Source organism: Nycticebus coucang, chromosome X, assembly GCF_027406575.1.
Source record: "Nycticebus coucang isolate mNycCou1 chromosome X, mNycCou1.pri, whole genome shotgun sequence".
NCBI lineage: Eukaryota > Metazoa > Chordata > Mammalia > Primates > Lorisidae > Nycticebus > Nycticebus coucang.
The window spans coordinates 139,539,638-139,557,743 of record NC_069804.1 but is presented as its reverse complement, the minus strand read 5'-3'; the positions used below and the strand labels follow the sequence as shown (position 1 = coordinate 139,557,743).

The 18,106-nt window shown below is 38.8% G+C and overlaps 1 protein-coding gene across 1 annotated transcript; it reads right to left on the bottom strand.

Annotated features, from left to right (window-relative positions):
- Nucleotides 1-2,115: 2,115 nt before the first annotated feature.
- Nucleotides 2,116-3,889, bottom strand: LOC128578435 (26S proteasome non-ATPase regulatory subunit 12). Its single transcript, XM_053581077.1, has one exon. The coding sequence runs from the start codon at nt 3,842-3,844 to the stop codon at nt 2,474-2,476; it is 1,371 nt and encodes a 456-aa protein (XP_053437052.1). The 5' UTR covers nt 3,845-3,889; the 3' UTR covers nt 2,116-2,473.
- Nucleotides 3,890-18,106: the final 14,217 nt, after the last annotated feature.

Genomic DNA, 18,106 nt, shown 5'->3' with positions numbered 1-18,106 from the left:
CACTCTGGGAGGCTAAGGGTGGTGGATGCCTTGAGCTCAGTATTTTGACCCAGCCTGAGCAAGAGTGGAGGCCCTGGCTCTGTTTAAAATAGAAAACATTAGCTGGGTGTAATCTTGTTCTTTTGTCTTTGGTAGAAGTTCTAAAGTCAGTAGCTTGTTTTGCCTTATGAAGAAACTGTCCACTTATACAAACAGTGTCTTTCAGTGGTTTGTAGAGGATTCCTAGGAATCCTCAAGGTTAAGTGCTTCAGATGAAATGGATGTACATTAGAGTAGGAATGTTGGGGGTCAGGGGCCCTGGTTCCCTGAACCCAGTTGCCCTGGTTCAATAACTGGGCTGAGCTCTGGTAAAGTTCAATTGAGGCACAGCAGTAACCGAGAGCAAAAGTGAGTGGAAACTGAGAATAAATATGGAGCAGCTCAGGCAGTGTAGTAAAGGTAACCCACACAAGTTTCAGGGTAACAAAGGAGATTTTATTTAAGAAGAACAAACAGAAAGTTTAGAGCACTTCCAAAGAGAGTTGGAAAGTTTAGAGCACTTCCAAAGAGAGATCCCTCTCATGGAGGAGAAAAGATGAGAGAGAGAGTGGCAAAGGCGGGAAGGGGTATAAATACTCTCTCCTTTTGAAATTGGTTGCAAGACTTTCGTTGGCCTCTCTGGGTCTCCAGGCACTATTACCCTTTCCTACTGGTCATTGATGGTCTTTTTCTATTGACCACTGGCTACCTAGGTGACTTCATACCCACGTTCTTTTTTTTTTTTTTTAGACAGAGTGTTACTGTGTCTCCTGGGTCAACAGGCTGTGTGTGTATTTTTTTTTTCACCTTGCTTAAAGCCCCTTTCTTAGTGTCCCTTCTCAAGAAGGAAGTCATGTACACTTTTTTTAAAGGAATTTTAAAAAACTATGTTTAATTGTTGTAAAATGCACACTTTTTTTTTTAGATTCAAATTAGCTCCAACTTTATTTACAAATTAACAGTGCATAATTTTATCTTCCATCCTTTTCATCCAAAAAGAAAATTAAAACCATATCCTTATTGTTAGTGTTAACTTCCGTTTCTGAACTTGCCATATTTTTGTTTTAAAGATAAGTGATAGCAGATGTTAAAGTTACTAATGTGAGTAAAGCCTTAAGTTCCCAAGTAAAATTAGATTAATATTGTTGTCGTTATTCACAGCAGTGACTCAGAGCGTAAATATTATAGAGGTCTCATAATTATCCCCAGCCCTGGAAACATGAAATAGGACAATTTAGTGACAATGCTGCATTAAATGGAAAATTAATTGTGAAATGCCACTTCTAAAATGCTTAATTCTTTTTCTCTTCATTTGGCTATTTAAAAAAAGTAGACCTCACACTTTCTTCATTTAAAATACTCTAACATTGTTTCATTTTTCTATTTTCTCTGGGAAAAAAAAAACCACCAAACTTCCAAAAATTGCTCATACCAATTGATCTCTGATGTTCCTTTTGATAGTAAAACTACTTTCGTTTTAATTCTGTTCAAGTGCTTTAATACTATACTATTTACTATGAGGGTATCCTGAAGTCTTCCTTTCTGTCATTTTTCGATCATTAAAAAAAAATTAGGTTATCCAATATTCACATAATGAAAGTCTGGAACATCAATGATGTATTTAGACCTATCAGTTAAACCCGCAAAGAAATCTTATAAAAACAACTTTGTGCTTTAAATTTAAATGCATACAAAGGGGGGAACAGCCCCTCCCAGAAGTCACTACCCCCCTAGAGAGGATTTTACACCCAACAGCTTGGGTCAACACGACATCATCCTTGATTTTGTAAAACAACTGGCCAAGTCAAAGGAGAGTAAAAGTAATCAAGCTACTGTAATTGAAACAAGTTTGCCTTTAAAAAAAATTAATTCTATAGCCTACCAGATAGTTCCATATCCAGTTTGAAGACATCGTGCCACAGTAGCAAAATACAAATTCTTCACAAATCACAACTCTATCCCAGATGTTCTTGTATGTCCTAGGTTGCTTTTTTATTCTACCAAGTGACTGATACCTTTACAACAGCATTTATTTCATTTAAAAAGCACTTGTGGAATCAGTACCCCACAAAATCTTTTAGTAACAGCAGTAACTACAGAAAGTAAATGTGCATATACTGCTTTTATTATTATGTTTGTTAGTTGAATGAAAACAAATAGCTAAAAAGGTGTCAAGTGATAGAAAAACATATCTGGGTAAATTATGACACAGTTTTTTGTGTATTCAGACAATAAAAATGTGTTATATTTTTGTACCAACTGCAAATGCAAAGTTAACAATGAAATCAGGGAACCGAAAGGTTAAAGAGGCCTCAAATATATTCACTATTTTAAAATTTTAGGCAAAAAAACTGAGATTAGGAAAAAAACCAACATATACACCATAACAGTCTTTTTTCTTTTTTTTCTTTTTAATGACCTCCATTTTAATTCTTTTCTAAAATCATTAAGACCCTCATTGTAGATTATGTATCATCTCCTCTTTGGCTATGAGGTGCGTAGTTTTGTTGACTAGAGACATCAATGAGTTCAGTTTCTGAGACCAGTCATTTAATAAATTATTTGGATCCTTGGGTCTCTGGAAGTTGATAATTCCTGCTAGTCTGTCTACTTTAGCAAAGATGGTCTTGTTAACTACTAAGTTTGAGAGAAAAGCTTCTGACTCATCAACAGATAGATCCAAAAGTTGTGCCATTCTTTTCATTGTTATCCGAGTATAGTACTTGGCCATTATTCTAATATTATGTTCAACAACTCTGTTCTTCAAGTCTTTCCACCTTTTTTCACCTTCCTCCGTAGAAGCAAAAACATCAGTTGCAGGACTCTCAAGGGAACCTTTTCTTAATTCCATCCCATAGTCCTCAACAAGTGTGGACCAACGCATTAACTCCATTGTGGTAAAAAGCTTTAAAAGATCCTTGTATTTGGGAATTTCTTCTAACTTCTTGTCAGCACTTATTCGGTGAACCAAATCTGACTGTTCGTTGTCAAAAGGAGCCAGGATAACATAGAGCACAACACTCTTCAGAGCCTGTTGCCACTTTTCACTTTCTGCCTGTATACAGGGAGTATCATATATTGCTCTGTAGTGCTTGCAAATAGAAAGGTAAGATCCCTCATGCTGATCCAGCTGAATCATTAAATTATAGTACTTCAACTTTAATTTCTCTGTGTTTTCTTCCTGGAAAAATTTGGTGTTAATTTTCTTGCTGATGATTTGTGTCCGAATATAATCTTTCACAGCTAGGCAGAGCCTCATTTGCTCCAAAATAAACTCCACCCGCTCTTTCTTTTCCATTGACCCATAGGTTTCCACCTGTAACTCTTGCAATATAGAGGCAGCCTCTTTCACATCACCATTTTGCTCTTTTATAGTTGCTAATGTTTTAGTCAGTCTAGCACGCTCAATTTCAACATAAATCTTTCCTTCTGTAACCATTCGTAGAGTATCAATTAATCGAAGTTTGATAGGAAGATCTGTGATTTCATCGACGTAAGTACAGCACTGCTGAACCATTTTTGCAACAGCTTGTTTTAACTGACTCCGCCTTTTTGACAAAAGCATAATATTTTCATTAAGCAAATCCCATTCTTTAGCCTCATAGCACATCTTCACTACTGCAACTAAGATACGGGAAGTAGACACCATATCGGAAGCAGTTCGGGTCTGTTTTTCCAAAGACAGAAGGGTTTCAATAACTTCCTGAAGTCTTCCTTCCTTAGCCAGCTTCTCGCACTCGGGCAGGCGCTGATCCACTGTAGCGCTGTAGTCCACTTCCATTTTGACGATGCGACCGTCAGCCCGCTCCGAGCCGCCGTCCGCCATGGTCCCTGCTTGAGCGTCCCTGTCTACCCCCTGCTGCAGCCACCCCTCGTCACCCACACACCTTTTTTTTTTTTTGAGGCAGGGTTTCTCTCTGTTTCTTTGGCTAGAGCGCTGTAGTGTCATCACAGCTCACTGCATCCTCAAACTCCTGGGAACCAGGTATCCTCTTGCCTCAACCTCCAAGTACACTTTTTAAGTTAAATATTTTACTTTTTTCCTGGTGTAGCAGTGGGCAAAATGCTTTGTCCCTGCCAACTGTCCCATTGATAGTTAAAGGTTTTATGTATGATTGGCAGAAAAAGAAAAAATTAATAATGGCTCAAGATGACTGTACTGGACACATGAGTGATAAAACTTAGGCCTATCAACTAAAGATGACCTCTTCTCTGTGTAACTGGACTTTTTTAAATATTTCACTGAGAGGTACTGGTTATAAACCTGTTTGTCAGATGTAGAAATGTTAGGGTGGAAAAGCTCAGTAGGTGTTGTATACAGGACGACAAAAAAATTTCTCTAGGCCAAGATTAGGATATAAAAGTATATTTTATAGTTTAGAAGCTGGAAGAGGAAAAGGAGAGAGAAGAGAGCAGAGAACAGAGATGTGGGATGGTATCCCAAAGGAAAAAAAAAAAAGGAAAAATGTCAGCTCTGACGTCCAAAGGGTACTTGAATTTAAGGGGGACAAGGAAGGTAACTGTAGCCAAATTGACAGAGTATTGTGAATGTGAATACTGTGTCCATTTTTCCTCTCACGAGATTGAAGACAGATATTTTTCCAGGTGTTTCCAGTCCCCAAAGTCTGATAGTTCATATTCTATTCTTCTGAGGAGTCACTTTTATTTTTTTTTTCTTTTTTTTTATGAGGAACTGAGGAATCATTTGAGGCTATGGAAACAAATTCTAAAAGGCCAAGGAGCTGGTGAAAGTAAAGAGAAATAATTTACATGTCTTTCAGATCTGCTGGTCTCCTCAATGTTTTGTGAAAACAGAAATCCATTTGGGGGGTGCTGCTATCAAGAGAGAGAAGGCAAGAAGAGATCTTAATGCCTATTAAAAAATAATGCGTTTAATCTGGGCACATTTGCTCAGGCCTGTAATCTTAGCACTCTGGGAGGCGGAGGGGGTTGCAATGTTGTGCCCAGGAGTTCCACTAAGACCACACTGCCAAATAACTTAAATTCACAGCAGTGTCCTTCTATTGAAGAGCCAGTGGGCAACAGCCTGAGTGTCCCAACATGGGGTTTCTGAGCAGCCGCGAGTGCTTAAAGAGTCAGGTTTTTAAGGCATGGTCTGCATCCTGGTTGGCACGCAGGCTGTCCAGGTGCATTTGGGTGGGGTAGTAAGCAAGTATTGTACAGAAGAAGAATTTGCAGATAATTAGCTATATGTCTTACATCTTCATTTTAATATTTTCCCATACATCTTAGTTTCAGTATTTTTCCTCCATACATCTTTGTCTCAGTAGTCTCTACACCTGGTATTGTTTAAAGGTCAGTATGAGGATAGTCAGTTCGTTTCCCAGGCCCAGGAGTTAGTCAAGCAAGAGTTAATGAGCACCTTCCCATCTATCTTGGAGTGAACCAGACTTACTCCATTTTGTTCAGGGCTTGCAGCCCAGGAATTTATCAGGAGTTAACTGGTATTTTTCTACTTTAGCCTAGACCTAACAGGATCATTGAGCTCAGGAATTCCAGACCAGCCTGAGCAAGAGTGAAACATTGTCTCTACTAGAAAAATTAGCTGGGCGCTGTTGCAGGTGTCTGTATTCCCAGCTACTTGAGAGGTTGAGGCAAGAGAATTGCTTGAGCCCCAAAGTTTGAGATTGCTGTGAGCTAGGCCAAGGCCACTTTACTCTAACCTGGGCAACAGAATGAGACTCTATCTCAAAAAAAAAAAAAAAAAAAAAAAGACTGAAGAAAAACTATGAGCTAATAATGTTTCTTTCTTTTCTTTTAAACAGTGTTCAACTCTACGGTCCTGGGTAGAGTGCCGTGGTGTCACAGATCACAGCAACCTCAAACTCTTGGGCTCAAGCAATCCTCTTGCTTCAGTATCCCAAGTAGCTAGGACCACAGGCCCCCACCACAATACTTGGTTATTTTTTCTATTTTTAGTAGAGATGGGGCCTTGCTCTTGCTCAGACTGGTCTCGAACTCCTGATCTCAAGTGTCCCACCTGCCTTGGTCTCCCAAAGTTTTATGATTACAGGCATGAGCTACCAAGACAGAGTTTCACTTTTTTGTCCCCAGGAGAGTGTCCTGGCATCATAATTCACAGCAACCTCACACTCTTGGTCTCAAGTGATTCTCTTGCCTCAGCCTCTTGAGTAGCCGTGACTATAGGCGCCCACCACAACCCCTGGCTATAATTTTCCTATATTTCACTGTAAATACCAGCCATCTTTACAAGAACAAGGACAGGATAAAACCAATCACCCTCTACCAGATGTTAAGACACCTAGCTTCTCTCCCTACTCAACAGCACATTTACCTTATCTTATGTGTGAAGTCACTGAGAACCAATTAGAATCGTGGGACTGTAACTGTTGCTTGAAGGAGCTAAGGAATATGACTATTTGGTATAAGAATACTTTGAATTAAAGATCATTGGAGGCTCAGCGCCCATTGCTCAGTTGTTAGGGCACCAGCCACATGCACCAGGACTGGCAGGTCTGAACCTGGCCAGGGACTGCAAAACAGCAATGACAACAATAACAACAATAACAACAACAACAACAAACAGTCAGGTGTTGTGGCAAGTGCCTGTAGTGCCAGCTACTGGGAGGCTGAGGCATGAGAATCACTTAAGCCCAGGAGTTTGAGGTTGCTGTGAGCTGTGACACCACAGAAGTCTGCCGAGGGTGACGTAGTGAGATTCTGTCTCAAATAAAATAAAATAAAATAAAGATCATTGGAGATGAGAAAGCATTGGAAGAGTCTTTCCCTCTATCTAGTTAAAACCTACCTGACTGGATCAAAGTACCTGTGGTGGGAAACAGAATTCCTTTCCTCCCCCTGAACGCTAGCAGACCTAGCCCAAATCATTTCTTTCTTTCTTTTTCTTTTTTTATTCAAATTAATATGAGGGTACAATCTTTAGGTTACATTGTTCTCCCTTCCAGGGTAAAGTTCCATTTGTAGAAGAGCCCCTCACCCAGGGAGCGTGTTATATACCCTCACAATGTGCACATTAGGTGAGATCCCACACCATGCCCTCCCTCCTTCTGCCCCACTTCCTCCCCCCTCCCCTCCCGCATCCCTCTACCCCCGAACTGGACTAGATCAGTGTTTTGTCATTGCTATGAACATGTAATTGTTTATATATTTATTTCATATTAGTATGGAGTACATTGGATATTTATTTTTCCATTCTTGCGATACTTTACTAAGAAGAATGTATTTCAACTCCATCCAGGTAAGTGTAAAAGGTGTAAAGTCTCCATCTTTTTTAAAGGCTGAATAATATTCCATGGTATAAATATTCCACGTTGGTGGGCACTTAGGTTGCTTCCACAACTTGGCAATTATGAACTGAGCTGCAACAAACATTCGAGTGCAAATGTGTTTGTGGTAAAATGATTTTGCTCTTCTGGGTAGATACCTAGTAATGGGATTGCAGGGTCAGATGGAAGCTCTACTTTTAGATCACTCCAAAGAGGCTGTATTAGTTTTCAATTCCACCAGCAGTGTAGAAGTGTTCTCTTCTCTCCACATCCTCTCCAGCATCTGGTGTTTTGGGACTTTGTGATGTGGGCTAATCTTGCTGGGATTAGGTGATATCTTAGAGTGGTTTTTATTTGCATTTCTCTGATGATGAAAGATGATGAGCATTTTTTCATGTGTTTGTTGCTGGCCCAAATCATTTAAAACACAATACCTGTCTCTCAGCTTAATTTACAAGTCAACCTGTTTCCCACCATCTATACATGCTCCCTAGCAACCACTTGCTGTACCTTCATTTCAAATTCCCCCCCCCCCCCGTCCCTTCAAAAAGACATCTATAAAGGTATCTGACCATCACTCAGACATAGGTTAATCACTCTTGTGGTTCTCCTCATGAACATGGTATTTGGAAATAAAACTTATCTTATTAATGTGCCTTAATTGTCAGTTGATCTTTCAGTGAACTTGTAGGGTAAAAAGGGTGAGGTTCCCTTTGCCTTTACGTGCTACCTGCTTCTCCCAACTTCTGGACCACACATATCCCACCTCCACTCTCTCCCACCCCCTGTTAGAAAGTGCATATATACTGTGCCTCATGTAACCTACTTCCAGATACACTCTCTGTCTGTACTGAGTCAACCTGTGTTCCCAAGATTATGTTCTCAAACTTGGCTCAGAATAAGTTTACCCATGATTTCTCTAAGTTCTAGAGAACTGTTACTTCACCTTTCAGTGGACAATCTTAAGTATCAACTCATTGGAGTTTTACTGATATGTGAAGTTGTAAATATTACTGACAAGATTTTTTTTTATTTGATTTTGAATTTTTTATTAAGTCATTTGTACATAGATCATGAATACACTTATGACATTATGGGATTCAATGTGTTGATTATTTATACAAATTGGAATGCTTACATCCTACTAATTAACATAGCCGTCACCACATTTACCCAATTACAGTGTCAAGACATTTGTGTTCTACACCTGAGAGGTCCAACTTGTATTTGCAATATGCTCCGTAGGTGTGATCCCCCTATTAACCCTCCCTCTATCCACCCATCCCTTCCCTTCCCCTCCCGCTCCCCTTCCCTCCTTCATCCTAGGCTATAGTTGTGATTTATCTTTCATATGGAAGTGTGATTGATTATAAATTGGTTTCATAGTAGTACTATGAGTACATTGGATTTTTTTTTTTGCCACTCCTGAGATACTTTACTAAGAAGAATATTTTCCACTCCCACCCATGTAAACATAAAAGAAGTAAAGTCTCCATTTTTTTCATGCTCCATATTATTCCATTATATATATATATATATATATATATATGCCATAATTTATTAATCCACTCATGGGTTGATGGGCACCTGGGCTTCTTCCATGAGTTGGCAAGTATGAATTGAACTGCAATGAACAATCTGGTACAAATATCTTTGTTGCCAAATTATTTTTGGACTTTTGGATATACACCTAGCAGAGGAATTGCAGGATCAAATAGCAGGTCTACATTTAGATCCCTGAGTGTTCTCCAAACTTCCTTCCAAAAGGAATGTACTCGCTTGCCTTCCTACCAGCAGTGCAGAAGTGTTCCCTTTTCTCCACATCCACGCCAACATCTGTAATTTTGGGATTTTGTGATGTGGGCTACTCTTACTGGAGTTAGATGGTATCTCAGAGTAGTTTTGGTTTGCATTTCTCTGATGATTAAAGATGATGAGCATTTTTTCATGTGTCTATAGGCCATGTGCCTGTCTTCCTCAGAGAAGCTTCTGTTCACGTCTCTTGCCCACAAAGTAATGGGATCACTTGTTTTTTCTTAGTAATAAGTTTGAGTTCTCTGTGGATTCTGGTTATTAGACCTTTGTCGTAAATATAACTTGCAAAAGTCCTCTCCCATTCTGACGGCTGTATATTTGCTTTACTTAGTGCATTCTTAGCAGTGCAGAAGCTTTTTAATTTGATCAGATCCCAGTAATGTATTTTTGATGTTGCTTCAATTGCCCCTGGTGTCCTCCTCATAGAGTATTCTCCCAAGCCAATTTTTTCAAGTGTTTCCCTGCACTGTCTCTAAGAATTTTTATAGTTTCATGTCTTAAGTTTAAGTCCTTTAACCAGTGAGAGTCATTTTTTGTTAAAGGAGAAAGGTGTGGGTCCAGTTTCAGTCTTCTACAGGTCACCAGCCAATTCACACAGCACCTATTCTGTTAAATAGGAAATTTTTCCCCCTATATATATATATATATATATATATATATATATATATTTTTTTTTTTTTTTGTAGAGACAGAGTTTCACTTTATGGCCCTCGGTAGAGTGCCGTGGCATCACACAGCTCACAGCAACCTCCAACTCCTGGGCTTAGGCGATTCTCTTGCCTCAGCCTCCTGAGTAGCTGGGACTACAGGCACCCGCCACAACGCCCGGCTATTTTTGTTGTTGTTGCAGTTTTGGCCGGGGCTGGGTTTGAACCCGCCACCCTCGGCATATGGGGCCGGCGCCCTGCTCACTGAGCCACAGGCGCCGCCCCACTTTATATTTTTGATAGGCTTATCAAAGATCAAATGATGATAAGTGTCTGGGTTCACCTCTTGGTCTTCAATTCTGTTGCATATATCTACCTCTCTATTTTTGTGCCACTACTATGCTGTTTTGATGACTATCGATTTATAGTATAGTCGAAAGTCTAGAAGTGTGATTCCTCCAGATTTGTTTTTATTTCTAAGTAATGTCTTGACTATTTGAGTTTTTTTCTGTTTTCTTATAAAATGAAGTACTAATTTTTTCAGTTTTTTAAAGTATAACACATGTGCTTTAATAGGGATCGCGCTAAATCTGTACATTGCTTTAGGCGGTATAGACATTTTAACAACGTTGATTCTTCCCAGCCATGAGCATGGTATATTTTTCCATTTGTTAACATCTTCAGCTATTTCTTTTCTCAGAGTTTCATAGTTCTCTTTATGGAGATCTTTCATGTCCGTAGTTAGATACACTCCCTGATTTTTCATCTTCTTTGCCACTATTGTAAAGGGAATAGAGTCCATGATTGTTTTTTCCCCTTGACTATTGTTGGTATATATAAAGGCTACAGATCTGTGGGTGTTAATTTTGTATCCTGAGACGTTACTATATTCCTTGATCACTTTTAGGAGTTTTGTAGTTGATTTCCTGGGGTTTTCCATATATGCAATCACCTCATGTGCAAAGAGTGACAGTTTGATCTCCTCTGGTCCTATTTGGATCTCCTTGATTGCCTTCTCTCGCCTGATTGTGATGGCTAAGACTTCCATTACAATGTTAAAAAGCAGTGAAGACAGAGGGAATCCTTGTCTGGTTCCTGATCTGAGTGGAAATGATTGCAATTTTACTCCATTCAATACAACATTGGCTGTGGGTTTGCTGTGGATGGCCTCTATCAGTTTAAGAAAGGTTCCTTCTATACCTATTTTCTTAAGTGTTCTGATCACGAAAGGATACTGGACATTATCAAAAGCCTTTTCTGCATCAATTGAGAGAATCATATGTTCTTTGTTTTTTAATGTGTTTATGTGATGTATTATATTTATGGATTTACATATATTGAACCATCCTTGGGACCCTGGGATGAAATCCACCTGGTGGTGATGTATACTTTGCTTGATGTGTTGTTGGATCTGTATGCCAGGATCTTATTGAATATTTTTGCATCAATATCCACTAATGATATTGGTCTATAATTTTTTTTCTTGTTGGTTTTTTTCCTGGTTTTGGAATCAATGTGATATTTGTTTCATAGAATGTGTTGGAAAGTATTTATTCTTTTTCTATGTTTTGGGAAAGGTTATGTAATATAACTACTAGTGCCACGTTAAAGCTTTGGTAGAACTCTGATGTGAAGCCATCTGGTCCCGGGCTATTTTTGGGGGGAGATTTCTTATAGTTGATGCTATTTCAGAACTTGTTATAGGCTTGTTCAACATTTCCACTTCTTTCTGTCTAAGTCTAGAAAGGTGGCGTGTTTCCAAGTATTGATCTATTTCCTTCAGCTTTTCATAATTCTGGAAATAGAGTTTAATGTAATATTCATTAAGGATTTTTTGAATTTCTGAGGAGTCTTGTTATTTGTCCTTTATCATTTCTGATTGATAAAATTAGGGATTTTACTCTTCTGCTTCTGGTTAGGGTGGCCAAATGCTTATCTATTTTATTGACCTTTTCAAAAGCCCAAATTTTTGTTTTCATGTACTTCTTCTTTTTTGCTTTCCTTTTTTAAAATTGTGTTAAGACATTTATATTCTATATTTACTAAGTTTCACATGTACCCTTGTAAGATGCACCGCAGGTGTAATCCCACCAATCACCCTCCCTCCGCCTAGCCTCCCCCCACCTTCCCCTCCCTTTACCCATTCCCCATATTCTTAGGCTATAACTGGGTTATAGCTTTCATATGAAAGCCATAAATTAGTTCCATAATAGGGCTCAGTACATTGGATACTTTTTCTTCCATTCTTGAGGTACATTACTTAGAAGAATATGTTCCAGCTTCATCCATGTAAACATGAAAGAGGTAGACTCTCCATCTTTTTGAAGGCTGCATAATATTCCGTGGTGTACATATAGCACAATTTATTAATCCATTTGTGGATCAATGGGCACTTGGGCTTTTCCCATGATTTGGCAATTATGAATTGGGCTGCAATAAACATTCTGGTACAAATATCTTTGTTACAATGTGATTTTTGGTCTTCTTGGTATATACATAGGTAGGATGATATTTAGAAATAAAGATATCCTCCATAAAGCACACAAAGTGAACTCAGTGTGAGTTTAAAATGGCTTGCTTTTTTCCCAGAGGCTTAAGAGACCTGGGCCCCCCGGGACACATGCAGAATTGGCTTGCCTGGAGTTAAAAATTCCACAAGCCCATTCTCTGAAGCTGTGTACCCCGTGAAGCCTGAGATCAAAGGGCATGCCCCCCTTCCACAGAGATACGGGCCAGAGGGTTGACGTATGTTAACAACATATTGTCAGAGGTCTATACGTGCTCTGCCCTAAGGAAAAGACACAGTCATTACTTCACACTGAGTAAACTGAGTGAACGCTTGAAGATATTCTTCCATTAACTCTGTTCTCCTGTAGCTACTTTCTTCTTTATGATCTCTTGATCTCTATTTAGATACCTGCCCAGTCAGTGTCTTGAAGAAAATGTTTACTGCAACAGTGGTTGTGTTGATGTGATAACAGGATATTTCCTTTCAAGTTGATTTCACATAGGTAAAATGAGATAATGGTGAAACTAACAGATAATAGATTAAGTGTGTACATGACTAGAAAGGTATAAAATCAAACCTCTAAATAAATAACTTTACTGCACACCATCCCATTCCATTTAGTCTGTTTCTTGACTTAATAATTACAGGACCGACCTGACTCCACGCAGCACTGGACTAAGCCATATGAGAGGAGTCACCAGACCCCTGAGATCCAGTTCCCAGAGACCTCTTTAACTCTCCAACCCAAGACAGATGCCAATTGAGACAATCGATTTGGACCTTTTGAACTGAACTAATAGACTGAGGACTTTTCAGGTGGTGCCCCGGGTATGCGGTTGTAGGAAGGTTTGATTTTCCTTTTCCAACTGGTGCCAAAGGTGGGCGGGCAGGGTGACTTAATTGCTGGTTTTCCACACAGCTGAGACTTCAAGCCAGAGTAAACATTACAATAGGATCAAACAGAAACCAGCTGAAACAAGACAGAACCACTTAGCCCCACCACACAAGACGGGGTCCCAGTTTCACAGGCCACAACACTGTACGGGCCCTCAATAAAGCCCCAGGGGAAAAATGAAAGGGAGTAAAATAACCATGGGGTGGAATCAGTGCAAAAACTCTGCTAACATGAATAACCAGAATAGATCAAACCCCCCCAAGAAAAGATACGGCAGATGTGATTGAAGATCCCATTCATAAACAACTGGGTGAGATGTCAGAAATCAAATTCAGAATTTGGATTTCAGACAAGATTAATAAAATGGAATTAGGAATTAGAGGAGAAATTCAAAAGTTGTCTCAAGAATCTAACGAATTTAAAGACAAAACCACCAAAGACTTAGACACACTGAAGCAAGAATTTACAGCCCTCAAAGATATGAAAAATACGGTAGAATCTCTCAGCAACAGAATGGAGCAAGCAGAAGAAAGGATTTCTGACATTGAAGATAAAGTCTTCGAACGCCCCCCCAATCTCTCAAAGAGGAAGAGAAATGGAGAGCAAAAACGGACCACTCACTTAGAGAACTCTCAGATAATTCGAAGAAAAGCAATATACGAGTAATTGGGATTTCGGAGAATGATGAAGTGGCCTCGAAGAGCACAGAGACACTTCTGCATGAAATTATGAAAGAAAACTTTCCAGACATGCCTAGAGAATCTGAAATTCAGATAGCAGACAGCTTCAGAACCCCAGCACGATTCAACCCCAATAAGTCATCCCCCAGGCATATCGTAACTAGCTTCACTAACGTTAAAATGAAAGAGAAGATACTCAAAGCAGCCCGGCGAAAGAAAACTATTACGTACAAAGGAAAGAGTATTAGAATAACTGCAGATCTCTCTGCTGAAACTTTTCAAGCCAGAAGAGGCTGGTCATCAACTTTTAATCTCCTAAAGAAAAATAACTTTCAACCCAGGATCTTGTATCCAGCCAAACTGAGTTTCATCTATGATGGAGAAATTAAATACTTCAATGACATTCATATGTTGAAAAAAATTGCCATAAGTAAACCAGATCTTCAAGATATTCTCAGACCTATCCTCCACAATGACCAACACAATCCTATACCACAAAAGTAAACTCACTCAGAAACTTCGGATCATACTCCAACTTCCACACTGGTGAAAGGATTAAAAATGTCCCCTGGATCTTTGAAAACCTCGATACTCAAAATTCCACCAGACTTATCAATACTCTCCATTACTGTGAATGGCTTAAACTGAACTCTAAAGAGGCATAGGTTAGCTGACTGGATACAAAAACTCAAGCCAGATATTTGCTGCATACAAGAGTCACATCTTAACCTAAAAGACAAATACAGACTCAGGGTGAAAGGATGGTCATCCATATTTCAGGCAAATGGTAATCAGAAAAAAGCAGGAGTTGCAATTTTATTTGCAGATACAGTAGGCTTTAAACCATCAAAAGTAATGAAGGACAAGCATGGTCACTTCATATTTGTTAAGGGTAATACTCAATATGATGAGATATCAATTATTAATATCTATGCACCCAACCAGAATGCACCTCAATTTATAAGAGAAACTCAGACATGAGCAACTTCATTTCATCCAGCTCCACAATCGTCGGAGATTCCAACACTCCTTTGGCAGTGTTGGATCGATCCTCCAACAAGAAGCTGAGAAAAGAAATCTTAGATTTAAACCTAACCATGCAGCATTTGGATTTAGCAGACATCAACAGAACATTTCATCCCAACAAAACTGAATACACATACTTCTCATCAGCCCACGGAACTTACTCCAAAATTGACCACATTTTAGGTCACAGGTCGAACCTCAGTAAATTTAAAGCAATAGAAATTATTCCATGCATCTTCTCGGACCATCATGGAATGAAACTTGAACTGAGTAACAACAGGAATCTGCATACTCATACAAAAACATGGAAGTTAAATAACCTTATGCTGAATGATAGCTGGGTCAGAGATGAGATTAAGACAGAAATCGCCAAGTTTTTTGAACAAAACGACAATGAAGACACAAACTATCAGAACCTCTAGGACACCGCAAAGGCAGTTCTAAGAGGGGAATTTATAGCACTGCAAGCCTTCCCCAAGAGAATGGAAAGAGAGGAAGTTAACAACTTAATGGGACATCTCAAGCAACTGCAAAAGGAAGAACATTCCAACCCCAAACCCAGTAAAGAAAAGAAATAATCAAAATTAGAGCAGAATTACATGAAATTGAAAACAAAAGAATAATAAAACAGATCAATAAATCAAAAAGCTGGTTTTTCAAAAAGGTCAATAATATAGATAAACCTTTGGCCAACCTAATCGGGAAAAAAAGAGTAAAATCTCTAATCTCATCAATCAGAAACAATAAGGACGAAATAAAAACGGACTACTCAGAAAACCAAAAAATCCTTAATGAATATTACAAGAAACTGTATTCTCAGAAATATGAAAATCTGAAGCAAATTGACCGATACTTGGAAGCACGCCACCTTCCAAGACTTAACCAGAATCAAGTGGAAATGTTGAGCAGACCCATATCAAGTTCAGAAATAGCATCAAATATACAAAGTCTCCGGAATAAGAAAAGCCCAGGACCAGAAAGTTTTACGTCAGAATTCTACCAAACCTTTAAAGAGGAATTAGTACCTATATTACTCAACCTGTTCCAAAAGGTAGAAAAAGAAGGAAGACTTCCCAACACGTTATATGAATGAAACATCACCATGATCCCCAAACCAGGAAAAGACCCAACAAGAAAAGAAAATTATAGACCAACATCACTAATGAATATAGATGCCAAAATATTCAACAAGATCCTAACAAACAGAATCCAGCAACACATCAAACAAATTATACGTCATGACTAAGTTGGTTTTATCCCAGAGTCTCAAGGCTGGTTCAATATACGTAAATCTATAAATGTAATTCAGCGCATAAACAAATTAAAAAACAAAGACCATATGCTTCTCTCAATTGATGCAGAAAAAGCTTTGGATAATATCCAGCATCCCTTCATGATCAGAACACTCAAGAAAATAGGTATAGAAGGGACTTTTCTTAAACTGATAGAGGCCATCTACAGCAAACACACAGCCAGTATCATATTGAATGGAGTTAAATTGGAATCATTTCCACTCAGATCAGGAACCAGACAAGGCTGTACATTGTCCCCATTGCTTTTCAACATTCTAATGGAAGTTTTTGCCCCCACAATTAGGGAAGACAAGGCGATCAAGGGTATCCATATAGGGTCAGAAGAGATCAAACTTTTGCTCTTCGCAGATGATATGATTGTGTATCTGGAAAACAGTAGGGACTCTACTACAAAACTCCTAGAAGTGATCAAGGAATACAGCAGCGTCTCAGGTTACAAAATCAACATCCATAAATCGGTAGCCTTTATATACACCCACCACAGTCAAGTTGAAAAAGCAGTTAAGGACTCTATCTCATTCACAGTAGTGCCAAAGAAAATGAAATATTTGGGAATATATCTAACGAAAGACGTGAAAGATCTCTATAAAGAGAACTATGAAACTCTAAGAAAAGAAATAGCTGAAAAAGTTAACAAATGGAAAAACATACCATGCTCATGGCTGGGAAGAATCAACATTATCAGAATGTCCACACTACCCGAAGCAATATATAATTTCAACGCACTCCCTATTAAAGCTCCACTATCATATTTTAAAGATTTTGAAAAAACATTTCTTCGTTTTATATGGAATCAGAAAAAACCTCGAATAGCCAAGACATTACTCAGAAATAAAAGCAAAGCAGGAGGAATCACACTACCAGACCTCAGACTTTACTACAAACCGATAGTGATCAAAACAGCATGGTATTGGCACAAAAACAGAGACGTAGATATCTGGAACAGAATAGAGAACCAAGAGATGAATCCAGCCACTTACCGCTATTTGATCTTTGAGAAGCCAATTAAAAACATTCAGTGGAGAAAAGATTCCCTATTTAACAAATGGTGCTGGGTGAACTGGCTGGCAACCTGCAGAAGACTGAAATTGGACCCGCACCTTTCACCATTAACTAAGATAGACTCTCATTAGATTAAAGATTTAAACTTAAGACATGAAACTATAAAAATACTAGAGGAGAGTGCAGGGAAATCCCTTGAAGAAATTGGTCTGGGCAAATATTTTATGAGGAGAACCTCCCGGACAATTGAAGCAGTTTCAAAAGTACACTACTGGGACTTGATCAAACTAAAAAGATTCTGCACAGCCAAGAACACAGTAAGTAAAGCAAACAAACAGCCCTCAGAATGGGAGAAGATATTTGCAGGGTATATCTCTGACAAAGGTTATTAGAATCCACAGAGAACCCAAAGGCATCAGCAAGAAGAAAACTAGGGATCCCATCGCAGGCTGGGCAAGGGATTTGAAGAGAAACTTCTCTGAAGAAGACAGGCGCACGGCCTTCAGACATATGAAAAAGTGCTCATCATCTTTAATTATCAGAGAAATGGAAATCAAAACTACTTTGAGATATCATCTAACTCCAGTGAGACTAGCCTATATCACAAAATCTCAAGACCAGAGATGTTGGCGTGGATGTGGAGAAAAGGGAACACTTGTGCACTGCTGCTGGGAATGCAAATTCATACATTCCTTTTGGAAAGATATATGGAGAACACTCAGAGATCTAAAAATAGATCTGCCATTCAATCCTGTAATTCCTCTGCTGGGCATATACCCAGAAGACCAAAAATCACAACATAACAAAGATATTTGTACCAGAATGTTTATTGCAGCCCAATTCATAATTGCTAAGTCATGGAAAAAGCCCAAGTGCCCATCGATCCACGAATGGATTAATAAATGGTGGTATATGTACACCATGGAATATTAT